At 39.0% G+C, this 21,764-nt stretch overlaps 1 protein-coding gene across 1 annotated transcript; it reads left to right on the forward strand.

Moving 5' to 3' along the window:
* Positions 1 to 3,971: 3,971 nt before the first annotated feature.
* LOC132847702 (G-protein coupled receptor 83-like) lies at positions 3,972 to 10,012 on the forward strand. Its single transcript, XM_060873216.1, has 4 exons — positions 3,972 to 4,451; positions 4,901 to 5,026; positions 7,193 to 7,326; positions 9,349 to 10,012. Exons 1-4 carry the CDS (start codon positions 4,041 to 4,043, stop codon positions 10,010 to 10,012), a joined length of 1,335 nt encoding a protein of 444 aa, XP_060729199.1. The 5' UTR covers positions 3,972 to 4,040.
* Positions 10,013 to 21,764: the final 11,752 nt, after the last annotated feature.

Raw genomic sequence — 21,764 nt, forward strand, 5'->3', positions numbered from 1 at the left:
CATGTCTATAAATTGAAAACAGCAGTCCAATGTAAAACTGTATTCATCATGCTGAAAGCTAATGTCAGCATTATAGCCTAAATATTATCATCAGAGAACATTAGTATAGTGTAAAGGTCAGTGAGTAGTGTGAACTGTAACTCAAAAGGCTCTGGGTTAAGTCCTGCATAGTGTTTCATGATCAGAATCCTACGGTGGCTGAGAAGTGCAAAACAAAATAACAAATCAGAAAACCAAACAACAAATTCGAAAACAAAATATCAACGATACATCTGTCACTCAAACTATACAGGCAGTAGGAAATTGTGTATCTTTTTTCTTATGCATGTGTGGAGTTCTGGGTTCACGTTAAATCAAAGAAAATATCAATTATCATTAGCAAGCAAGAAAAGGAAGAACATTTATATGCTGTGATTTGTGAAATGCTGATAGGACATCATGGCATAAAGATTAGTGTGTGATCTCTAAAAACACACCTGGAGAATACAGATATGGTTCGAAGACAGTAACCATCCCAGATTAAACGATGTAAGGAATGCTATAAGAGCACAACCGCGTGACCAGGAGAGTTGTTTGGTTACTGGACAATGTGGTTAGCACTTCAGCAGAAACACAAGTTGCATGTTAAACGTGATGACGTTATGCAGTTGCTGCAAGAACATAATCCATAAGCGACAGCGCAGTGGACACGTCCTAGATTTGTTCGACATTATAACTCCATGGGACCAAACTATCAGTGGCATGTGGATGGTTACGATACACTAAAACCATTTGGTTTCATTATATCAGGATGCACTGTCGTGTTCTGTGGCTTATTTGTAGACCAACTAACAATAATCCCGCTGTTATTGCAGGCCTAGAAAAAGAAAACAAAAAAGGTTCAAATGATGCAATGCATTTAACACTGGACTTTACAGGCAGAACAAAGCATGCTGAATTAATATATTCTGAGTTGGTGCCAAGTGAGATCTGATCGTTTCCAACATCTCTATGCTGGGAGTCATTTTACTGGAGTATATTTAATCAGTTTTTATTCTGAACATATTTAACAATGTATTAAAATGCTTTGATTGCAGTGTCTATGAATTTAATAAACAATTACTTCAAAAATCCACAGTAAAATCGGATGATCTTCATTGTGAACATTGAGTAGGTAAATATGAAATGATCTGAGACGGTGTAATTAACTAACATTTTGAAATATTCCTTTTATAATGGATTAAATATTGGCTCCTGGCACCAGATATTGTGACTTTGAAATTGAAATTATGAAAAAATTCCACAGTAAAACACTGCTTTCTGGATAGATTATATTACAGACATGGTGACTAGAAATATTGAAGTGAAATATTGTAATTCTACAGTAAAATAAATTTCTCTTTTTTTCTGGCTTAATACAGTTTTTTTCCCCATTATTAAAATAAGAAGGGTTTATAAAAAAAGGTTTAGCCTTTATATTGTGTGATTTGTTTTTGTTACTTATTAATTGTATACAATGTTTTTGTAGTTATTTTGCTTTGATTAAAGGAGCGGATGCTCGCTTTTCACTTTCAGCTCTATTTCTGTTCATTTATCTAAAAGCTGTGATCCTGAATATATAAGTGTAGCTAGTTTAACCGTGCTTTCAGAAACTTCTGCTGGCTTAACTACAGTTAGTTTTCTGCTGTGTCCCTTTTAAAACCTCCAGATGTTTTAAACAAGAACTGCAGAAATTTGACATAATTTAATCCACAGTAAGGACATTACATTTTTATACATTCATAAACACACAAGTCAACTTTCTACTGCTGTACTTACTGTATATCATGAGTGACAGATGTATTGTCCAATCAGCAGTAAGACTTCTATTTGCAAACTATAGCTACCTTTTCCGGTTTGTCTGAAATGTTGTTGTTTTGTGGATTTGTTATTTTGTTTTCTGATTTGTTGATTTGTTTTCTGATTTGTTATTTTGTTTCTGGATTTATTTTGTTTTGAACTTCTCGGCCACCGTGGACTTCATTAGAACAGGTTCATCATCAAGGAAACACCTGAGAGACATCAAATACACTCAATCTAATACACTCAATATAGTGAAGCAGAACTGATAACACAATGTGGTGTGTGTGTGTGTGTGTGTGTGTGTGTGCGTGTTTGTGTGTTTGTTTGTTTGTGTGTGGGGGGGTGTTTATATGTGTGTGTGCCAGAACAACTCCAGCTGTGTGATGCCATTTTTTGTAAAATATTTTTTGTGTGTGTTTGTGTGCGTGTGTGTTTGTGTGTGTGTGTGCATGTGCGCGCACTGCTCTTGCCAGAACAACTCCAGCTGTGTGATGCCATTTTGGTAAAATATTTTTTGTTTGTGTGTGTGTTTGTGTGTTTGTTTGTTTGTTTGTTTGTGTGTGTGTGTGTGTGTGTGTGTGTGTGTGTGTGTCTGTGCGCGCGCACTGCTCTTGCCAGAACAACTCAGCTGTGTGATGCCATTTAGGTAAAATGTTTTTAAAGGTTAAAAAAGTAAGCCACACTATGTGAGGAGTGATGAATAGAACTACAGGTTGTTTAAAAAGACTACAAAGGGTCTGAATGTATCATATAAAATGTATCAAAAAAAAAATAAAGATGTTTTTCATAAATATTTTTATGCTTTAATGATTTTACAGCTTGAATAGTTACACAATCAGCTAAGGATGAATTTTATTTAGATCTTGCACATTAACGCATCACAGTCCAGCCCCAATGGGGTGTAACAATGGGGGTGTAACATCACAGTCCCACCCCAATAGGGGTGTAACATCACAGTCCAGCCCCAATGGGGGTGTAACAATGGGGGTCTAACATCACAGTCCCACCCCAATGGGGTGTAACAATAGGGGTGTAACATCACAGTCCAGCCCCAATGGGGGTGTAACAATGGGGGTCTAACATCACAGTCCAACCCCAGTGGGGTGTAACAATGGGGGTGTAACATCACAGTCCCGCCCCAATGGGGGTCTAACATCACAGTCCCACCCCAATGGGGTGTAACAATGGGGGTGTAACATCACAGTCCCGCCCCAATGGGGGTCTAACATCACAGTCCCGCCCCAATAGGGTGTAAAAATGTGGTGTAACATCACAGTCCCACCCCAATGGGGGTGTAACAATGGGGGTGTAACATCACAGTCCCGAACCAATGGGGATGTATCAATAGGGGTGTAACATCACAGTCCCACCCCAATGGGGGTGTAACAATGGGGGTGTAACATTGCAGTCCCACTCCAATGGGGGGTGTAACATCGCAGTCCCACCCCAATGGGGTGTAACATCACAGGCCCGCCCCAATGGGGGTCTAACATCACAGTCCCGCCCCAATGGAGGGTGTAACATCACAGTCCCGCCCCAATGTGGGGTCTAACATCACAGTCCCGCCCCAATGGGGGGTCTAACATCACAGTCCCACCCCAATGGAGGGTGTAACATCACAGTCCCGCCCCAATGGGGGGTCTAACATCACAGTCCCGCCCCAATGGGTGTGTAACATCACAGTCCCACCCCAATGGGGTGTAACAATGGGGCTGTAACATCACCTCCAATGAAAGGGCACATGTTTGGACAGAGGGAAGAAACCAGAGAACCCGGAGGAACCTCACATGGGAACCTCCTCAACTCATGATGCAGTGATGAAAGAAATCCTAAATATTTTCCACTTATGAGTGAAAATAACTTTCATCTGCACGTGAAGGCAGTTTCATAATCTACATTTTATTCAGATTTACCATGTAAGTGACCAATAGCAGAGCGCTCCGATGGGCAGTGGGCGGGGCGTGTCTCGAGTTTAAAAACCCACCGCGTGCCGTTAGATTGCTCGGTGGAAGCGCAAGCCAAACGTTAAATGCGTCACGCGTACCACTACCTTGGCGCGCGCGCCGCGTCCTGCGGTCCTCCAAGGTGCCTGACATGAAGGGATGATCAACGTGATTAACCTGCTTTATTGAATAAACGCTGCTGCTGAATCAGCTCGCGGATCGGTAAAAGTTCATCTACCCGCGTTATTTGTTCCCGTTACTTCTCTTACCGTAGGCATGCAGTGGTGCGCTCTTCACGCGCTCCTCTCTCTCACCTGCCTGGCAGCGTGTCTCCCGGGTCACCGCCTGCTCGGCGTCTCCAACAGTTCTTCGCTGCACGAGCTGCTCGCGCTCTCTCAGTCCGGTTTGAACGGCACAAGCATATACGCGCTGGACGATGGCGCGCTCGCGGACTGGCGCTCTTTAGCGGGGCGGAAGCGCGAGGGCGCGGAGAGGGAGAACGCGGCGGTCCGGGCGCTGCTCATCTTCAGCTACTCGGTGATCATCGTCGTGTCACTGTTCGGTAACGTGCTCGTGTGCCACGTGGTGATGAAAAACAAGCGCTCGCGCTCCGCCACCAGTCTCTTCATCGCCAACCTGGCCGTGGCGGACATCTTCATCACCCTGCTGAACACACCGTTTACACTGGTAAATAAATATGTACACATTCAAATATTCGAAAAGGAAACAGACCTGAAAATAAAAACAATAACAAATAATAATAATAATAATAATAATAATAATAATAATAATAATAATTTATTATTATTATTATTAGTAGTAGTAGTAGTAATAGTAGTAGAATACATTTTAAAAATGAGGAAGGAAAAGCAGAGTGAATGTTTGTAATTGAATGTTTACGTGTAAACAACAAAAACGAAAAAGTATAGTGATGCGTATTTGGGTGTGGGGGGAAGGGGGAGGGTGTGGGGTGTTTTTATATCATGTATGTACCCTTTTTTAATAAAACACTCAAAGAGCTGAAATATTTCTTTCTGGATTCTGATAGATTTGTGTAGCATTAAATATTAACATTAATAATAGTGTCAAAGTTGGACAGTAAGACAAGGGTGTGTGTGTTTGTGTGTGTTCTGTAGGTGCGCTTTGTCAACAGTACATGGTTTTTTGGTAGAGGGATGTGTCACATCAGCCGTTTTGTGCAGTATTGCTCTCTGCATGTGTCGACACTCACACTCACGGCCATCGCGCTGGACAGACGGCAGGTAAACACACACACACACTACAGTTACACATTGCAAAAACACACAGAGAATCTCTTTACACTAAAAATTCATAATTGTGCAATACATTATTAAAATTGTTCCTGGTGTTCAGTGTCAGTTACGCAGTGGCTTCAGTGGATTTTCTGAGCTCCACATTCAGATCTCAAGTTAAAGTTTTGCTTTATTGTCAAATCGTCCACATGTACAGTACATACATACAGAGAATTTGAAATTGCATTACTCTCAGTCCCAAGGTGCATACAGATAATACTAACAATAGAAATTAAATAAAGCAGCATAATATGGCCTTACATATCTGTATGTAGTTTACACCTATGAGGTTGCTGGATTTGTCCTGAGTGGAAATGACATGCTTTTTCACAGCATCCACACCAACACCATTAAACACAAGCTCTTAACTTTCACACACCCCCCAACCCACATACACGACGTCTCTCCCCCCCCCCCCCCACCCCCAAACCTGCACTACTCCCACGGATAGAAAATGTGGACTGAAGAAGGAAGAAGTTATTTCCATCTGCTACACAGCTCACAGTAATTGATCATTTTCTCAAGGTGAAAGTCACTCCACGGGGTGAAGAGATGGTAACACAATTCATTATGTTGCTCTGCTGAAAACAATGCTCACAGTGTGGAGGATAATCTGAGCTAGTGCATGTCTGCTACGCTTACAGACAAACTGCAAGTACATTCAGCATTTTAGCTATTAATCTACACAAGATTACACATAAGGATAAAATCCAGCTTCACAGCAACATGGATAAAGTGCATGAATAAAACACTTTAAAGAATAAATGATTGATATATTCAGTGTAACAAACGAACATAGATGGGGACACGGCATGTGTGAGAATTACAATATGCTGCTACATTTAGAAAAGAGGTGACAAGGCTTTTCTTAATGATGTGATGACTTATCATTATTCACTTGTGCACTTCTTCTTAGTTATTTTTATTTACTATTTTCACCTGCTTCACATCACCACATGTGGCTCTGTAACATATCCGTGAGGTGAGAATACAACCATACAGCACCATTATAATTATCATCTGAGAGACTGACAAATAATAATTAACCTATTTGTTTAAGTAAACATTTACACAAGTGTGTGTGTGTGTGTGTGAGAGAGAGAGAGAGAGAGAGAGAGAGAGAGAACAGTCCATGAAAAATAATTAATTCAAATATTATTAAATTAAAATAAGCAATTAATTACTTTTTATTTATAGTTACTTTTAATGTTTGTGATGTTTGAGTTCTCTCCGGTTATAGCAGCTACAAACACTCATATCCCCACCACTTTCTCTTTATTCTCTCTTTTAAAGTTAATACAAAGACAAAGACAAAAAGCAATTTGTCAACGATTACAGAATTACAATAACAATTACAGAAGCAGCTTGTTCTGTCCTGAAAATGTGGGTAAACTTAAAGACATTTATCTTTAGAGATGTAATCCTGTCCTGTGGTGATGATCCTCTACACTGGTTGAAAAGTCTGGTGTCTTACAGTGCTGAGAGTGAAGACTACTCCTCTCTGTACACCACAATGACGTGGAGCTTTAGTTTTAAGCCTGGCTCAGAAACAGAGGTCTGGGCTCACGTGTCAGGTCACGTGGGGTCAAGTCACGTCAGGCCGGGTCACATAACATCAGGCATCCTCAGGTCACATTTGGCCATGTCACCTTAGATCGTCACACTCATTGGATTAGACATGAGACCAGAATCACTTCTGAAGTCAGGGGAGAGTTACACATGTGCAGGTTCATCAAACAGAGATGTCTCAGTGACTTTGGGCTTTTCTTCTTGAGTGCTTGTGTGTGATTAGTCTTTATACTGCATGATATTGTTAAATCCACTCAAACACACTGGAGGATAAAATTAAAGACATAAATGTGAAAGTATTAACTAATAAATATTAATACATAATAACAATAAATATATAAATGCGATGCGTTAATATATAAAAGTTCACAAAATGATTATTAACAAAAATCACAGTCTGCATTTTATATCCCTGAATTTTATGGGGGGTTTAATTTTGAGTGTTTGTGTTTAAAGGGTGGTGGAGAACTCAGTCTGTCCTACGCTGTGTGTGTGTGTGTGTGTGTGTGTGTGTGTGTGTGTGTGTGTGTGTGTGTGTGTGTTTAGGTGATCCTGCATCCTCTGAAGCCGAGGATGTGCACCGGTCAGGGTGCTGTGTGTATCGTCTTCATTTGGCTCATGGCGAGTTGTTTCTCGCTGCCACACGCCATCTTCCAGAAACTCTTCACCTTTGTCTACAGGTGTGTGTCTGTCCCTATGTCTCACTCTGTCTGTCTGTCTGTCTGTCTGTCTGTCTCACTCTCTCTGTGGTTTCATCTTTTTAATTGATTCTTAAAAGTAGTTTTCTATAATTTAATAGATATTTCAGTATTGCTCGTTTGAAGTGTATATCGCAGGAGAAGCTGCTGTTTTGTGTTTGAACACGTCTGAAGAAGCACACAATTTATAACCACACATTGTAGAAAAAAGCCTCAGAGATCAGGTAAACCTGTGTAACACACTCCCTGCTAGGGGAAATGAGGAAACTAGAGGCAGTGGTACACACACACACACACACACACACACTTACATAGCTCCCCACTGCTCCATGCTCTCTCTGGTGCGGTCTCTCCCTCCTTATCCTGATTGGTGGTCAGGTGTTGATTAGGTTTCTCTAACAGCAGCTCTGACTGTAGCGCAGATATATATTAATGCACTTGCTCTGATACCTTATCGTTTCTATAGCAACACCTCATTCACAGGGACTCGTACAGTGCACGCTCCACTGATAATAAACTGATTACAAAACTGTAAACTGTTTATAGCTGCTAGAATGTGGCAACAAAAAATAATTTACTTCACTGACATCCTAGATCATTAAATGTAACTATTAACAAATAAAACATGAAATTTTGTTGTTACATTGCTGTGGTATAAGAGGAATAAACATTGGGATGAGTAAAAAAACACACACTTTATTGCAGGGTAAAAAGATGAATTGTGTACACGAGGATTTGTTTTCGTTATCTGAAGTAATGTGTGTGTGTGTGTGTGTGTGTGTGTGTGTGTGTGTGTGCATAAAAGGACAGTGTGCAAACATCCATCACTGATCACTGCAGTGAATATGAGCTTTTAGTGAGACGTGGGGTTTGATTATTGCTCCTAAGAGGAAATTCAGATGTTCTGAGCTCTTATTTCAGCTCTGTTATTTTAACTGAATGAGGCTGAAATAAAAAACTTTCTATTTCACAGCTGCTGCTATGTGACAGCCAATAATTTATCTTCACAAACACTAAAGCATTAAAAGGTTTACTGTGGACCCCCCCCCCCCCCCCCTCTCTCTCTCTCACATCTCTTTATTGGTACAGCATCTTTTTGGTCTATTTGTCTAAACTCAGACTGTAAATATGTGCATGATTAATCATTATAATGAAGGATATTCAGAAGAGATGTTTAAGTCTGAAAAGCTTTTAAGAAGTATTCATTAAAAGTATTTTGAAATAAACTAATTAAGAACTCATTATAATGAAATGCATTAAGACAGAGCTTGTGTGTGTGTGTGTGTGTGTGTGTGTGTGTGTGTGTGTGTGTGTGTGTGTGTGTGTGTGTGTGTTATTACTTTAACTGTATCTGTACTTCCAAAACTCGGTTTAAAGAAATTACTTTAATTACTTCATAAATATTAATGTATAGTGAATGAATATAAATAGACAATAAAATGATAACATTAATAGTAGACCGCTGATCGGGAATTGCCATAGCCATGACAACGAGCATAAATAACTATAGAATCTGTTTATACAGGTCAGAGATTAAAAACTTATTAATTACGCATTGTTTACAAATCTGTGGACGTGACAAGTCCGGGGACAGAAAGGGATGTGAGACGTAACCATAGAAACAAACATATAACGTGTGAGTGGAATGAATCACCTCTCCGTCTCTTTCTATCTCAGCATTTTAACTCTTTTTTCATTATCGGTCCGTTTCTGCCACACATTTTATCTGTCTATGACTTTGTCTTTCTCTCCTGCTATCTTCCTCTTTGTCTCTATCTGTGTGCTGCCTCTAACTTCCTCTGTCCCTGCTTCCTCTCTCTCTCTTTACACTACTCTATGAGGAGTGTAGTGATGTTTATGTCTCAGAGAGACGCCACTCTTTACTTTTCATTTATTTCTTCTCTTCTATGTAAGGTTTCTTTTTTACTTTCATGAGTAATGAGTCATTTTTGATTTGGCATAAATGTAGAGCTGTGATTTCTCTCTCTCTCTCCCTCTCTGTAGTAAGAACATCCTTCGCTCTTTGTGTGTGCCGGATTTTCCTGATCCATCTGAACTGTACCATCAGTACCTAGACTTGGCGACATTTATACTCCTGTACGTGTTGCCTCTTCTCATCATCACTGCTGCGTACTCGGCCGTGGCACGTCGTCTCTGGCGCCGCAACGCTATTGGTGATGTCACCAGCGAGCAGTATTTCCTCCAACGCAGGAAGAGGAAGCGGACCATCAAGATGCTGGTGTTGGTGGTTCTGGTGTTTGCCGTGTGCTGGTTCCCGTTAAACTGCTACGTGGTTCTGCTGTCGAGTCACGCCATCCACTCCAACAACGCCGTGTATTTCAGCTTCCACTGGCTGGCTATGAGCTCCACCTGCTACAACCCCTTCATCTACTGCTGGCTCAACCAGAGCTTCAGGGCCGAACTCACATACCTACTTAGCATGTGCAGGAAAGGGCGAGCCAGAGGGCGGGGCAGCAGCAGGGTAGGGGAGGAGCCAGAAGAAAGGCCTCCGCCCCTTCACAGCTGTCATAGAGCGGCCTGGCCAGAAAGCCATGCCTCCTCACAGCCGTCTGATCACAAAGAGAGCCACGCCCTAAGGACCACCTCTCTCAGCCAATCAGCGAAGACCGACATCCTGTCAGTGGAGCCAATTGTAACCGTGGGCTGATTACTTTTATTTATTTATTTATTTATTTATTCATTTATTCAGAAAAGAGATATGGCCAGCCATGCAGTTGACCTTTTGACAGTTTATGAATATTAAAGAATTATATTTACAGGGAAAAGCTTACAACAGTGTTTACAAAATTAAGAGTTTCTGAAAGTTTTATAAGCTACAAACTTGTATTAATGTAAAAGAATTTAGAAGAAGAACTTCAGAACCCAGTCATGAGCACTTTAACACAGGATCATTAGTTTCTAATCAACTTACAACAGGATTTATTATAAATATGAAACGATTTTTATATTAACAAATAGAATTTTTTTATTGATCGGGGTCTGTGTGTGCCATGAGGAAATCCTCTTTTCAGAAAAAAAAACTTGTCTGATGTCTGATTCTCATCATGTGATCGAAGATGTCTCTTTAGAATGTGTATATCTAGTATAGATACACTCACCGGCCACTTTATTAGGTACACCTGTCCAACTGCTTGTTAACGCAAATTTCTAATCGGCCAATCACATGGCAGCAACTCAATGCATTTAGGCATGTAGACATGGTCAAGACGATCTGCTGCAGTTCAAACCGAGCATCAGAATGGGGAAGAAAGGTGATTTAAGTGACTTTGAAGGTGGCATGGTTGTTGGTGCCAGACGGGCTGGTCTGAGTATTTCAGAAACTGCTGATCTACTGGGATTTTCACGCACAACCATCTCTAGGATTTACAGAGAATGGCCCGAAAAAGAGAAAATATCCAGTGAGCGGCAGTTCTGTGGGCACAAATGCCTTGTTGATGCCAGAGGTCAGAGGAGAATGGCCAGACTGGTTCGAGCTGATAGAAAGGCAACAGTAACTCAAATAACCACTCGTTACAACTGAGGAACGCACAACACGTCGAACCTTGAGGCGGATGGGCTACAGCAGCAGAAGACCACACCGGTACTAGTAAGGTGTACCTAATAGTGGCCGGTGAGTGTATATTATCCATAAAGTTTTTTTTTGTTGTTTTGTTTTGTTTTGTTGAATATTTCTGGATGAATTTATCATCTTTTGTTGCAAAGGAATTTGATAATCACAGCACCTGGTGGTCTGGTGTTGATTAATTCTCTCTAACAGCAGCTCCGACAGTAGCGCGTGTTTATACTAATGCACTTGTTCTGATACCTTATCATTTCCACGGTAACATCTCATTCACAGCGATGTGACAAACTGATTCTGAGGACTGAGTGTTTACAGTGAAAGTGGAATGAACTCATGTCATGAACATTCCGCTTTCTTACAGTATATGTAACTGTAAATGCAAGTGTCATTCTTAAATAAATAAAACATTTTAATTGATGGAAAGTTGCTGTGGTATAAGAGGAATAAAGCCCTTGGGGACGTGCTGTGAGAGGAAAATAATCCCTCCGTATATTATGGTAAATGTAAATGTCGATGTGTTAAATCACACCTCCAGAGCTGTGCACTGATTTGCTCTTTCAAACTCGGCTCTCTCTGGTGTTTGAATTTTCTAATAAAAAAAACTCCTCATAAAATCCTAGAAACTTTGCCGTTAAGTTGCAGAAGCTCTCCTCTCATCTTCTGCAGGAGTGAGAAACTGATCACTTTAAGGAGGTGCTTATTTCCTTCACACAAACTTTTACACTTAAGAAAACTTTTTTTTTTCATGAGATGCAGCAGTTTAGCTCCCAGACCAGCTTTTCTCCACACAGCTGACTATGGGAGAAAATCTGTGGGGCGAGATTGTTGTAAAAAGCCTACTTTAACAACCTGGGTTTGTTCTGAAGAAGAGATGAACTCCATTAAACTTCATTTCTGAAAGTGGTTCTAATCACAGATTCAGTGCTAAAAGGATTTTAAACATCTTTTATTGATGAAAGTCAGTTCAGTAAAATAATTCCTTCGTATCTGATTCTCCATCCCCCTGATGTTATCGCCGTCACACAGACAGGTTGAAAATTAGGTCTAATTTAAATTCACTTCCACAAAAGAACCATCAGGGATGCCTCGTGTTTGTAATTTAAAAAATTCACTCGTTACATAGGAGTCTCTTATTTCGAATGAATCATAAATCCTGCTGGTCAAAAGTGGAGCTTTATTTCATTCACACACACACATGCATGCACAGGTTGTAAGGTTCAATATCAAATTATAGCTACAAATAATTATAAACATTTCTTTCGTTATGTATTATTGCTCTGGTTATCTTCACTAACATCTCTCTCTCAATGTGTGTGTGTACATTTAAATCTATGTCACCAATACATATTTTATCCATACAGATGCATCTCAATAAATTTAGAATGTTGTGGAAAAGTTAATTTATTTCAGTAATTCAACTCAAATAGTGAAACTCGTGTATTATATAAATTCAGTACACACAGACTGAAGTAGTTTAAGTCTTTGGTCATTTTAATTGTGATGATTTTGTCTCACATGTAACAAAAACCCACCAATTCACCATCTCAACAAATTTGAACTCAAAACACCTGCAAAGGTTTTCCGAGTCATCAAAATGGTCTCTCAATTTGGTTCACTAGGCCACACAATCATTGGGAAGACTGCTGACCTGACAGTTGTCCAGAAGTCAATGACTGACACCCTTCACAATGAGGGTAATAATAATAATAATAATAATAATAATAATAATAATAATAATAATAATACATTTTATTTAAAGGTGCCTTTCTGAACACTCAAGGTTACCGTACAAAAACAAAACAAACAAAGAAAAAAAAGCCACAAACATTCATTGCCGAAGAAGCTGGATGTTCACAGAATGCTGAATCCAAGCATGTCAACAAAAAGTGTGGAAGAAAAAGATGCACAACAGACCGAGAGAACCGCAGCCTTGAGACGCTTGTCAAGCAAAAACAATTCAAGAATGTGGGTGAACTTCACAAGGAATGGACTGAGGCTGGGGTCAAGGCATCAAGAGCCACCACACACAGACCAATAGTGGCAGTGATTAAAGCAAAAGGAGCCCCTACCAAGTATTGAGTACATATACAGTAAATGAACATTCTTTCCAGAATGCCAACAATTCACCAGAAAATGTTTTTATTGGTCTTATGAAGTATTCTCATTTTTTGGTGGGTTTTTGTTAAATGTGAGCCAAAATCATGAGAAATATATAATACACAAGTTTTATTTGAGTTGAATTACTGAAACAAATGAAGTTTACACGACATTCTAAAATTATTGAGATGCACCTGTATATGTGGTGTGTGTCTTTGTGTGTGTGCGAGTGTTTCAGCATGTTTCTGCTTCATGTTAATGACCTTCGTGTTAATGTGCTATTGAAGTCAGTAATACAGTAATGCAGCATCTCCATTCTAAACTCTGAAACACAGTCACGAATCTTCAGAGCTGCACTTTGAAGCCATTTGAATGTCTCAATCTCTGAATGAAAGCAGTAACACTAAAGACAGAAATTACACTTGGATAAACCATATATTGGTGACATAGGTGTAAATACACACACGCACACACACACACACACACAACCTTGAGATGCTGTTGTTCATATGTTCCCATATTTTCACTAAAACACTTAATCTCCTCTGTTGGATTCAGGACAGTGGTCTTTAATCTTATCCTTGAAATTTCCCTTGTTCATAGACTCCTGCAGCACACTGTGGATAAAGGAGACCAGGCCCAGTGTTTATTCTGTGGACAAAACAATATTAGTTACACACACACAGGTCAGGAAACACATTAAAGTAGTGCAAAGTGAAGCTGATAAAAAGAAATTGCATAAGCTAAATAACTCTGCACAACTGCATAACAGGTCAATTGGTGTTTTTTCAGAATGACAGGAATAATCTGCTTTAGAGATAATAAGTAAACATCACCTCCTACACATCTTAAAGATCACAGATTGCAATTAGTGCACCAATACAAAGTGAAATAGATAAACAGAACTGTGGATGTGAAGAAAATTTGAAGGTAATAATTAAGGGGTTGATGTGACTCACTCTGTACTGACATGTGGATTCAATCTCTAACCACCAATCAGGACAAAACCACCAACTTGAACATCCAAAGTGAGACTGGGTTGTATATTCTAGATGCAGTGAATATGATAATATGGAAAATTATGTATAGCATAAACACACATCATGACATGAAATTTTAAGAGGATTACAGTGACAAGACACAAATGTGTTTTTTTTTTAGTTCTGACAGCAAGAGGAGGAGTGTGTGACAGTGTGAATGCTGAAGTCTCACAAACTCAGAACATCCTGACAATAAACACCCTAAAGATGACATGGGTGCGCACACACACACACACACACACACACACACACACACACACACACACACACACACACACACACACACACACACACATACATACATACATACATACATACATACATACATACACACAAATCCACCAGCTCTGGCTTTTCATGCAATGTAGAATAATTCAGAAGCAAAGTAAGCATCACTGTAAGAACTCATTTAATCAGAATCAGGTATATTGTCCAAGTGTGTTGACACACACAAGGAATTGGGTTCCAGCTGTTTGTGACTCTCAAAAGTACAGACATAAATAACATTATGCTATACAAGACAAGATAATACAGACTATACAAGACAATGCAGATGATGTGATACAATATAGACGGTATGAGTATTAAATATGTAAACAGAATATATGACTGATCAGTTATGTACATAAAGTGTGAGACGTGCATGTTAGTGTAAATAACAATATTGTGCAATATTATGCTTTTGTGCAACATACAGCAGCAGTAGTGTGTGTAACATATACGGATGATGTGATGACTGACAGTTCTGATAATGCAGTACTTGTAGATATGAAGCAGGGAATATAATTATTGTTAATCAAGGTGATTGCCTGGGGAAAGAAACTGTTCCTGTGTCTGGCAGTTTTGGTGTAACAGTTTCATGCTCTAAACTGTTACACATACAGATATTGCATTCCTGCAAGACACATTTGCAGCATTTAGTAGACACCCTTATCCAGAGCAACTTACATTATCTCATTTTTTTATACAACAGAGCTTTTGTGGGTTAAGGGCCGTGCTCAGGGGCCCAACAGCAGCAGCTTGGTGGACCTGGGATCAAACTCACAACCTTCCCCTCGGTAACCCAACACATTAACCACTAGGCTACCACATACACTGCAAAAATCTACTGTCTATATATAGTCTGTTCATTCATTCATTTGTTAATCCTTAGGAACTGCCTGGTCAGGATCTCTGTGGTTTTTAATTAGTAGTATTAGCTACCACTCTCACTCACTCACTCACTTTCTACCGCTTATCCGTACTACCTCGGGTCACGGGGAGCCTGTGACGATCTCAGGCGTCATTGGGCATCAAGGCAGGATACACCCTGGATGGAGTGCCAACCCATCGCAGGGCACACACACTCTATTAGATACCAGCTTGCTTATATGTAGAGAAATAAAAGCTAATTTAAAAATAAACACATCTGTGGTCATCTAGTTGAGTTTGAGGATCTATCAGAGACAAAGTCATACCTGGAAGTGAAAAGAGTGTCAGACAGGGTAATGAGGTTGAAGTTAGAAATGGAAGGGGTGATGCTGAATGTTGCCAGTGGTTATGCTCCACAAGTAGGCTGTGAGTTAGAAAAGAAGGAGAGATTCTGGAGTGAGTTAGATGAGGTAATGTAGAGTAATCCCAGTTCAAGTTATTTGTATAGCGCTTTTTACAATTGACATTGTCTGAAAGCAGCTTTACAGAATATAAACATAGAAGAAAAGGTTAATATAAAGAATAATATAAAGATTAATAGAATTCAAAATTCAAGATTAATATTAGATATGGGGGCACGGTGGCTTAGTGGTTAGCACGTTCGCCTCACACCTCCAGGGTTGGGGGTTCGATTCCCGCCTCCGCCTTGTGTGTGTGGAGTTTGCATGTTCTCCCCGGGCCTCGGGGGTTTCCTCCGGGTACTCCGGTTTCCTCCCCTGGTCCAAAGACATGCATGGTAGGTTGATTGGCATCTCTGGAAAATTGTCCGTAGGGTGTGATTGCGTGAGTGAATGAGAGTGTGTGTGTGCCCTACGATGGGTTGGCACTCCGTCCAGGGTGTATCCTGCCTTGATGCCCGATGACGCCTGAGATAGGCACAGGCTCCCCGTGACCCGAGGTAGTTCGGATAAGCGGTTGAAAAAGAGTGAGTAGGGGATTATTAGATATATTTAAATGTGTATGTATTTATCCCCAATGAGCAAGTCTGAGGTGACACAGGCAGCAGTGGCAAGGAAAAACTCCCTAAAATTGAAGGAAGAAACCTTGAGAGGAACCAGACTCAAAGGGGAACCCATCCTCATATGGGTGACAGTGGAGGGTGTGATTATAAATATACAGTCTGACAAATGTTGTATTGATGTAAAAGACCATATTGATGTAAAAGGCCAGATGGGAGAGAGTAGTGATTGGAGAAGACCTCAACAGGCATGTTGGTGAGGGGAACAGAGGTGATGAGAAGAGGATGGGCGGATTTGGTGTTAAGGAAAAGAACCTAGGACAGATGGTTGTGGACTTTGCTAAGTGGATGGAAATGGCTGTAGTTAACAATTGTTTCCAGAAGAGAGCGGAACATAGACATACATATAAGAGTGGAGGTAGGAGTACACAGGTCGAATACATTCGATTTAGATGAGGCAATCTGAGAGAAATTAGTGACTGCAAGGTGGTGGCAGGAGAGAGTGTAGCCAGACAGTATCGACCAGTGATGTGTTAGATGTCTCTGGTGGTCAGGAAGAAGAGGAGAGGAAAGATAGTAAAGAAGACCAAGTGGTGGAAGTGGAGGAATTAGGAAAAGGAGGAATGTCATGAGGAATTAAGACAAAAGCTGAGACAGGCTTTGGGTGGTCAGGAAGAGCATCCAGATGACTGGGAAATTTTAGCAGAAGTGATCAGGAAGACAGGTATGAGGGTGCTAGGTGTGTCATCTGGAAGCAGTAAAGAAGATAATGAAATGTGGCTGTGGAACAAGGAAGTACAGTACATTATCTTTAAGAACAAGGGTGATGTGTAGAGTTGTCGCAACTACAGAGGTATAAAGTTGATGAGCCACACAATGAAGCTATGGGAAAGAGTAGTGGAAGCTAGGCTAAGAAAGGAAGTGAATATTTGTGAGCAGAAGTATGGCTTCATGCCTAGAAAGTGCACTACTGATGCAATTTTTGCTCTGAGAATGTTAATGGAGAAGTACAAAGATGGTCAGAAGGAAATGCACTGAATCTTTGTGGATTTAGAGAAAGCGTATTACAGGGTGCCGAGAAAGGAGCTATGGTACTGTATGAGGATGTCAGGAGTGGCAGAGAAGTACATAAGAAGTACATTGAGGATATGTATGAGAGGAGAATGACAGCAGTGAGATGTGTTGTACGTCAGACAGAGGAGTTCAAGGTGGAGTTGGGGATACATCAAGGATCGGCTTTGAGTCCCTTCTTGTTTGCTATGGTGATGGACAGGTTGATAGATGAAGTCAGACAGGAATCACCGTGGACAATGATGTTTGTGGTTGACAATGTGACCTGTAGTGAGAGTAAACAGCAGGTGGAGGAACAACTGTAAAGGTGGAGGTCTGCTCTGGAAAGAAGAGAAATGAAAGTCAGTCGTAATAAGACTGAATACATGTGTGTGAACGAGATGGAGGGAGAACAGTGAGGTTACAGGGGGCTGAGGTAAAAAAAACCTGCAGGAGTTTAAGTATTGGGGAGCATGGAAAAGAGGATGTGAGTGCAGACGGGATGAAGTGTCAGAAAAGTGTCAGGAGTGTTGTGTGTGAGAGAAGAGTATCAGCAAGAATCAAAGAATGTTGGAGATAGAGCTGCCAGGTTAAAGGTCAAGATCTTGACTCAAGATGAAGGCCAAAGAAGAGATATATGGATGTGTTAAAGGATGACATGAAGGTAATTGGTGTGAGAGTAGAGGATGCCGAGGATAGAGTTAGGTGGAAACAGATGATTTGCTGTGGTGACCCCTAAAGGGAGAAGCCGAAAGTAGATGAAGAAGAAGATATATACAGTGGATTCAAAAAGTATTCTGACCCCCTTTTTAATTTTGTAGCCTGATACAACTATTGTTCAATTTCATTTTTTTCTTATTATTTAAACTCAGTACCCAATAATGATAAAGTGAAAACAGAATTCTAGAAATGTTCAACTTCTGACGTGACAAGGACCCTAAGCACACACCTGAAAATGTCTGTTCACTGACAGTCCCCATCCAACCTTACTCAATTAGAGAGGATTTACAAAAACAAATGGCAGTAAATCCCCCAATCCAAATGTGAAAAAATGTGTTGCCTCATACCCAAAAAGACTCGAGGCTGTAACAGCTGCCAAAGTGTTTCAGCTAGGTACTTAGTAAAGAGACTGAATATCTACATGTGATGTATCAGTTTTTTTCTGATTTTTTGTTGTGCTGCACAAAGTATTGGCTCTCCTCCTCTATGAAAACAGTTCTGGATGGTTCTCTGCTCAGAAATATTCTGCATTCACATAATTGTCTCATCCTCAGATAAACACACAATACACAGATACAGATAAACCGCACACTAGAACACCACATTAATTTCATGTACTTCTTTACTACAAGCGTAGGTGTATACATTATACAGCTGATACATACAGTATATTTTGATTTGTGTCTTTTGTTTGTTTATTTATTTATAGCGTTTGGTTTTCCTGGTGGATATTTTATTAACTTTTATTATAAAGGTTTTTACTACTCCCTAATGACTCAGACGTCTTAAACATTTACAGGACAGAAAGTGCAGAGCAGAATCTGAGCGTGTAAAATACTGAGTGAGAGCTGCTGGTCAGAATGCAACATCCCTGAGGAGCTCAGAGCTCCATGGTGATGTGATGATAGTAATGTCTCAGCTAGTTGAGCTTCTTAGATTTATAAGACAGTAGAGTGACTTTCTTTCTTATAGCATTACACTGTTTTGTATCACAGATATGTATTTACATGCACCATCACTTACAGTGAGTTTTCTAACATTCTAGATATGTTTAGATAAAGGAGATAAAGTTTTAGGATCTCTGAGTGCGGCGTGACATTGGCGTTGTGCTCGTGCTCCAGTCAGCATTCACACATTAGTGAAGGTCTCGTGACAACACGTTTAACAACTACACACACAATAACCATCTTAAATAGGTCTGCTTCTGAGACAGCAGTATTGAAATCTTTTATTTATGAAGACTATGAAAACATTTTATTCACGTGTCCAAGCTGAGTCACGACCTTCTCAGTAAAAACTGCGACCTTCATTCAATAAAAAGCATTCATACACAACTTTCACATGATTCATATCCCCCATTTCATGATATTTCTATTATATATGACTTTTTAAAAAAAGCCTGTACACTTCGTTCGTGAGCAGAAACGTTTGTGGATTATTAGTTTTTAATTTTCAAGTCTCAGTTTACAGAGTCTCACAATTTAACCCTTTCACAGTCCTGCTCATGAATTTTTCTGTGTATTTTACTACCAGTATTACAGACATTTACATTTTTGGACTTATCTAGAGTGACTTACATTTTTATACAACTGAACAATTGAGAGTTAAGGGCCTTGATCAGGGACCCAGCAGTGGCAGCTTGGTGGACCTGGGATTCAAACTCATGACCTTCTGATTAGTATTTAAACGCCTTAACCACTGAGTAATGTAAGAGGTATGCCAGAAACCTGTAAAGAAGATACACAAATAGCCTGCATGTGAAAATTGTTTCCCCAAATTATTTACATGATTATAATTATAGAATTATTGAATTGTACCCAAATCATGCATCACTTTTTCTCAGTGATGGCAATTTTTAGTTTCTTATATTTATGTCTACATGTACATGTACAAGGATTGCTGGATTATTACAGTATAAAAAAACAGTATTATATAAAAACAAATTTGGCACAGAATTTCTAGGGAAGATTTATTCAATTTGTTGTTTTTATAGCATTCAAAATAAGACGTAAATAAGACTCGATTTTTAACAAATTTTATCACACGCATATTCCTTTTTTTATTTGATTTTTCTAAAACAGAACATACAGAACTTATATAAACAATAAATTCATATAAAGATTTTTTGTATTAATGCCATAAACCAACAATACAATGAGATATATTCTTTAAAGTATAAATACACAGCAACTAAAGTAAAAGAAATAACAACAATGCCAAATTAACACAGAATTTATCCACTATTCGCAAAGCTTTACGCCAATTCACATCCCCAAACACAGAAGACCAGAAAAAATGAGCTGGAGGATAAACAATATTATTAAGTATATTTCTAATATAGTTATTTGAGACTTTATTTTGTAAAATATTTGTATTACCAATAAATATTTTACCCTTGATATCTGTAAAATTTAGATCTTCCTCCTGTAATGCATTCCTCATAAGGATCAATACTACATCCATTACAACAGCAAATTCTTTAGGTCTAACTGGTATTTTAAATGTATTCAAAAATTCTCTATATGTCAATAAATTTCCATCATTATTTAAAAGCTGACTAACTGATATAATATTGTTGTCAACCCAGTATTCAAAAACAGAGATTTATTTTTGTATAGGATGTCTTTGTTTTTCCAAATATAATATCTCCTAGGTGAAAAGTTATGCTTATAGGCCAGTGTCATTGCCATGCCATTAAAGCTTGTTTGTGAAATTGTGCAAGCTTAACCGGTATTTTTTCGATTGAATAATTACACTTTAATAAAAATGAGAGGTCACTCAATTGCTTGAATACATAGTTGGGAAAGGAGTTCCAAATACTATCTTTATCTTTTAAATATTGAATAAGCCAATTTATTTTAAATACATTGTCTAAGCATCATAACTCAACACTTCTAAACCACCATGATCTTTGGAATTGCATACAATTTCTTTTCTCAGATAATGAGGCTTGTTTTTCCAAATAAAATCAAAAAGCATTTTATCTAATTGTTTGGTAACTTTAGAGGGAATGTCTAATGATAATGACACATATACTGATCTGGAGATTCCTTCGGCTTTTGACAAAAGCACCCGCCCCTGAATTGACAAATCCCTTTTGTAACCACATATTAAACTTCTTATTCGTTTTGTTAATAATTGGATTAAAGTTTAAACTGTTACACAGATATTCATCTTTACATATATTACAACTGCTGGATATGTTATTTGATTTGCAATTGGATTATTACAAAGATTAGGTAAATGACAATCTTTAAGAGGAAACAGAATTGACTTATTCACATTCATTCTTAGTCCTGATACATCTAATCCCTCTATTTATTTCAAATCTTCCAAATGTCTCCTTGCTAATGTTACAGAACTGGTACATCCTTTGTATAGAGTTTTGATAGCTTTTTGAAAATAAATGCCAAACGCAAAAAAAAAAATCAATTGCTTTACATAAAAACTTGTGCTCTATGTATCAAATGCCTTGTGAAAATGAATAAAAAAGATAAAACTATCATCTAAGACATTGTAGTCTTTGTAGTCTATCATATCTAGGATCAATCTAATATTATTACTAATGTGCCATCCTTGAATAAATCCAGTCTGTTCCTCATCTATAATATTTTCCAATCCTTTTTTTAGTCTTTTGGCTAAAATGAAAGCAAATAGTTTGGCACCATTATTTAATAGGACTAATGGGTCTCCAATTTTCAAAGTTCATCTAAAGATAAATTCCATATTATGCAATTGCGTGGCGTCATTTTCCGGCGACACAACGGAAACACGCATGCGC

This window comes from Tachysurus vachellii, chromosome 1, assembly GCF_030014155.1.
Source record: "Tachysurus vachellii isolate PV-2020 chromosome 1, HZAU_Pvac_v1, whole genome shotgun sequence".
Taxonomy (NCBI): Eukaryota; Metazoa; Chordata; class Actinopteri; order Siluriformes; family Bagridae; genus Tachysurus; species Tachysurus vachellii.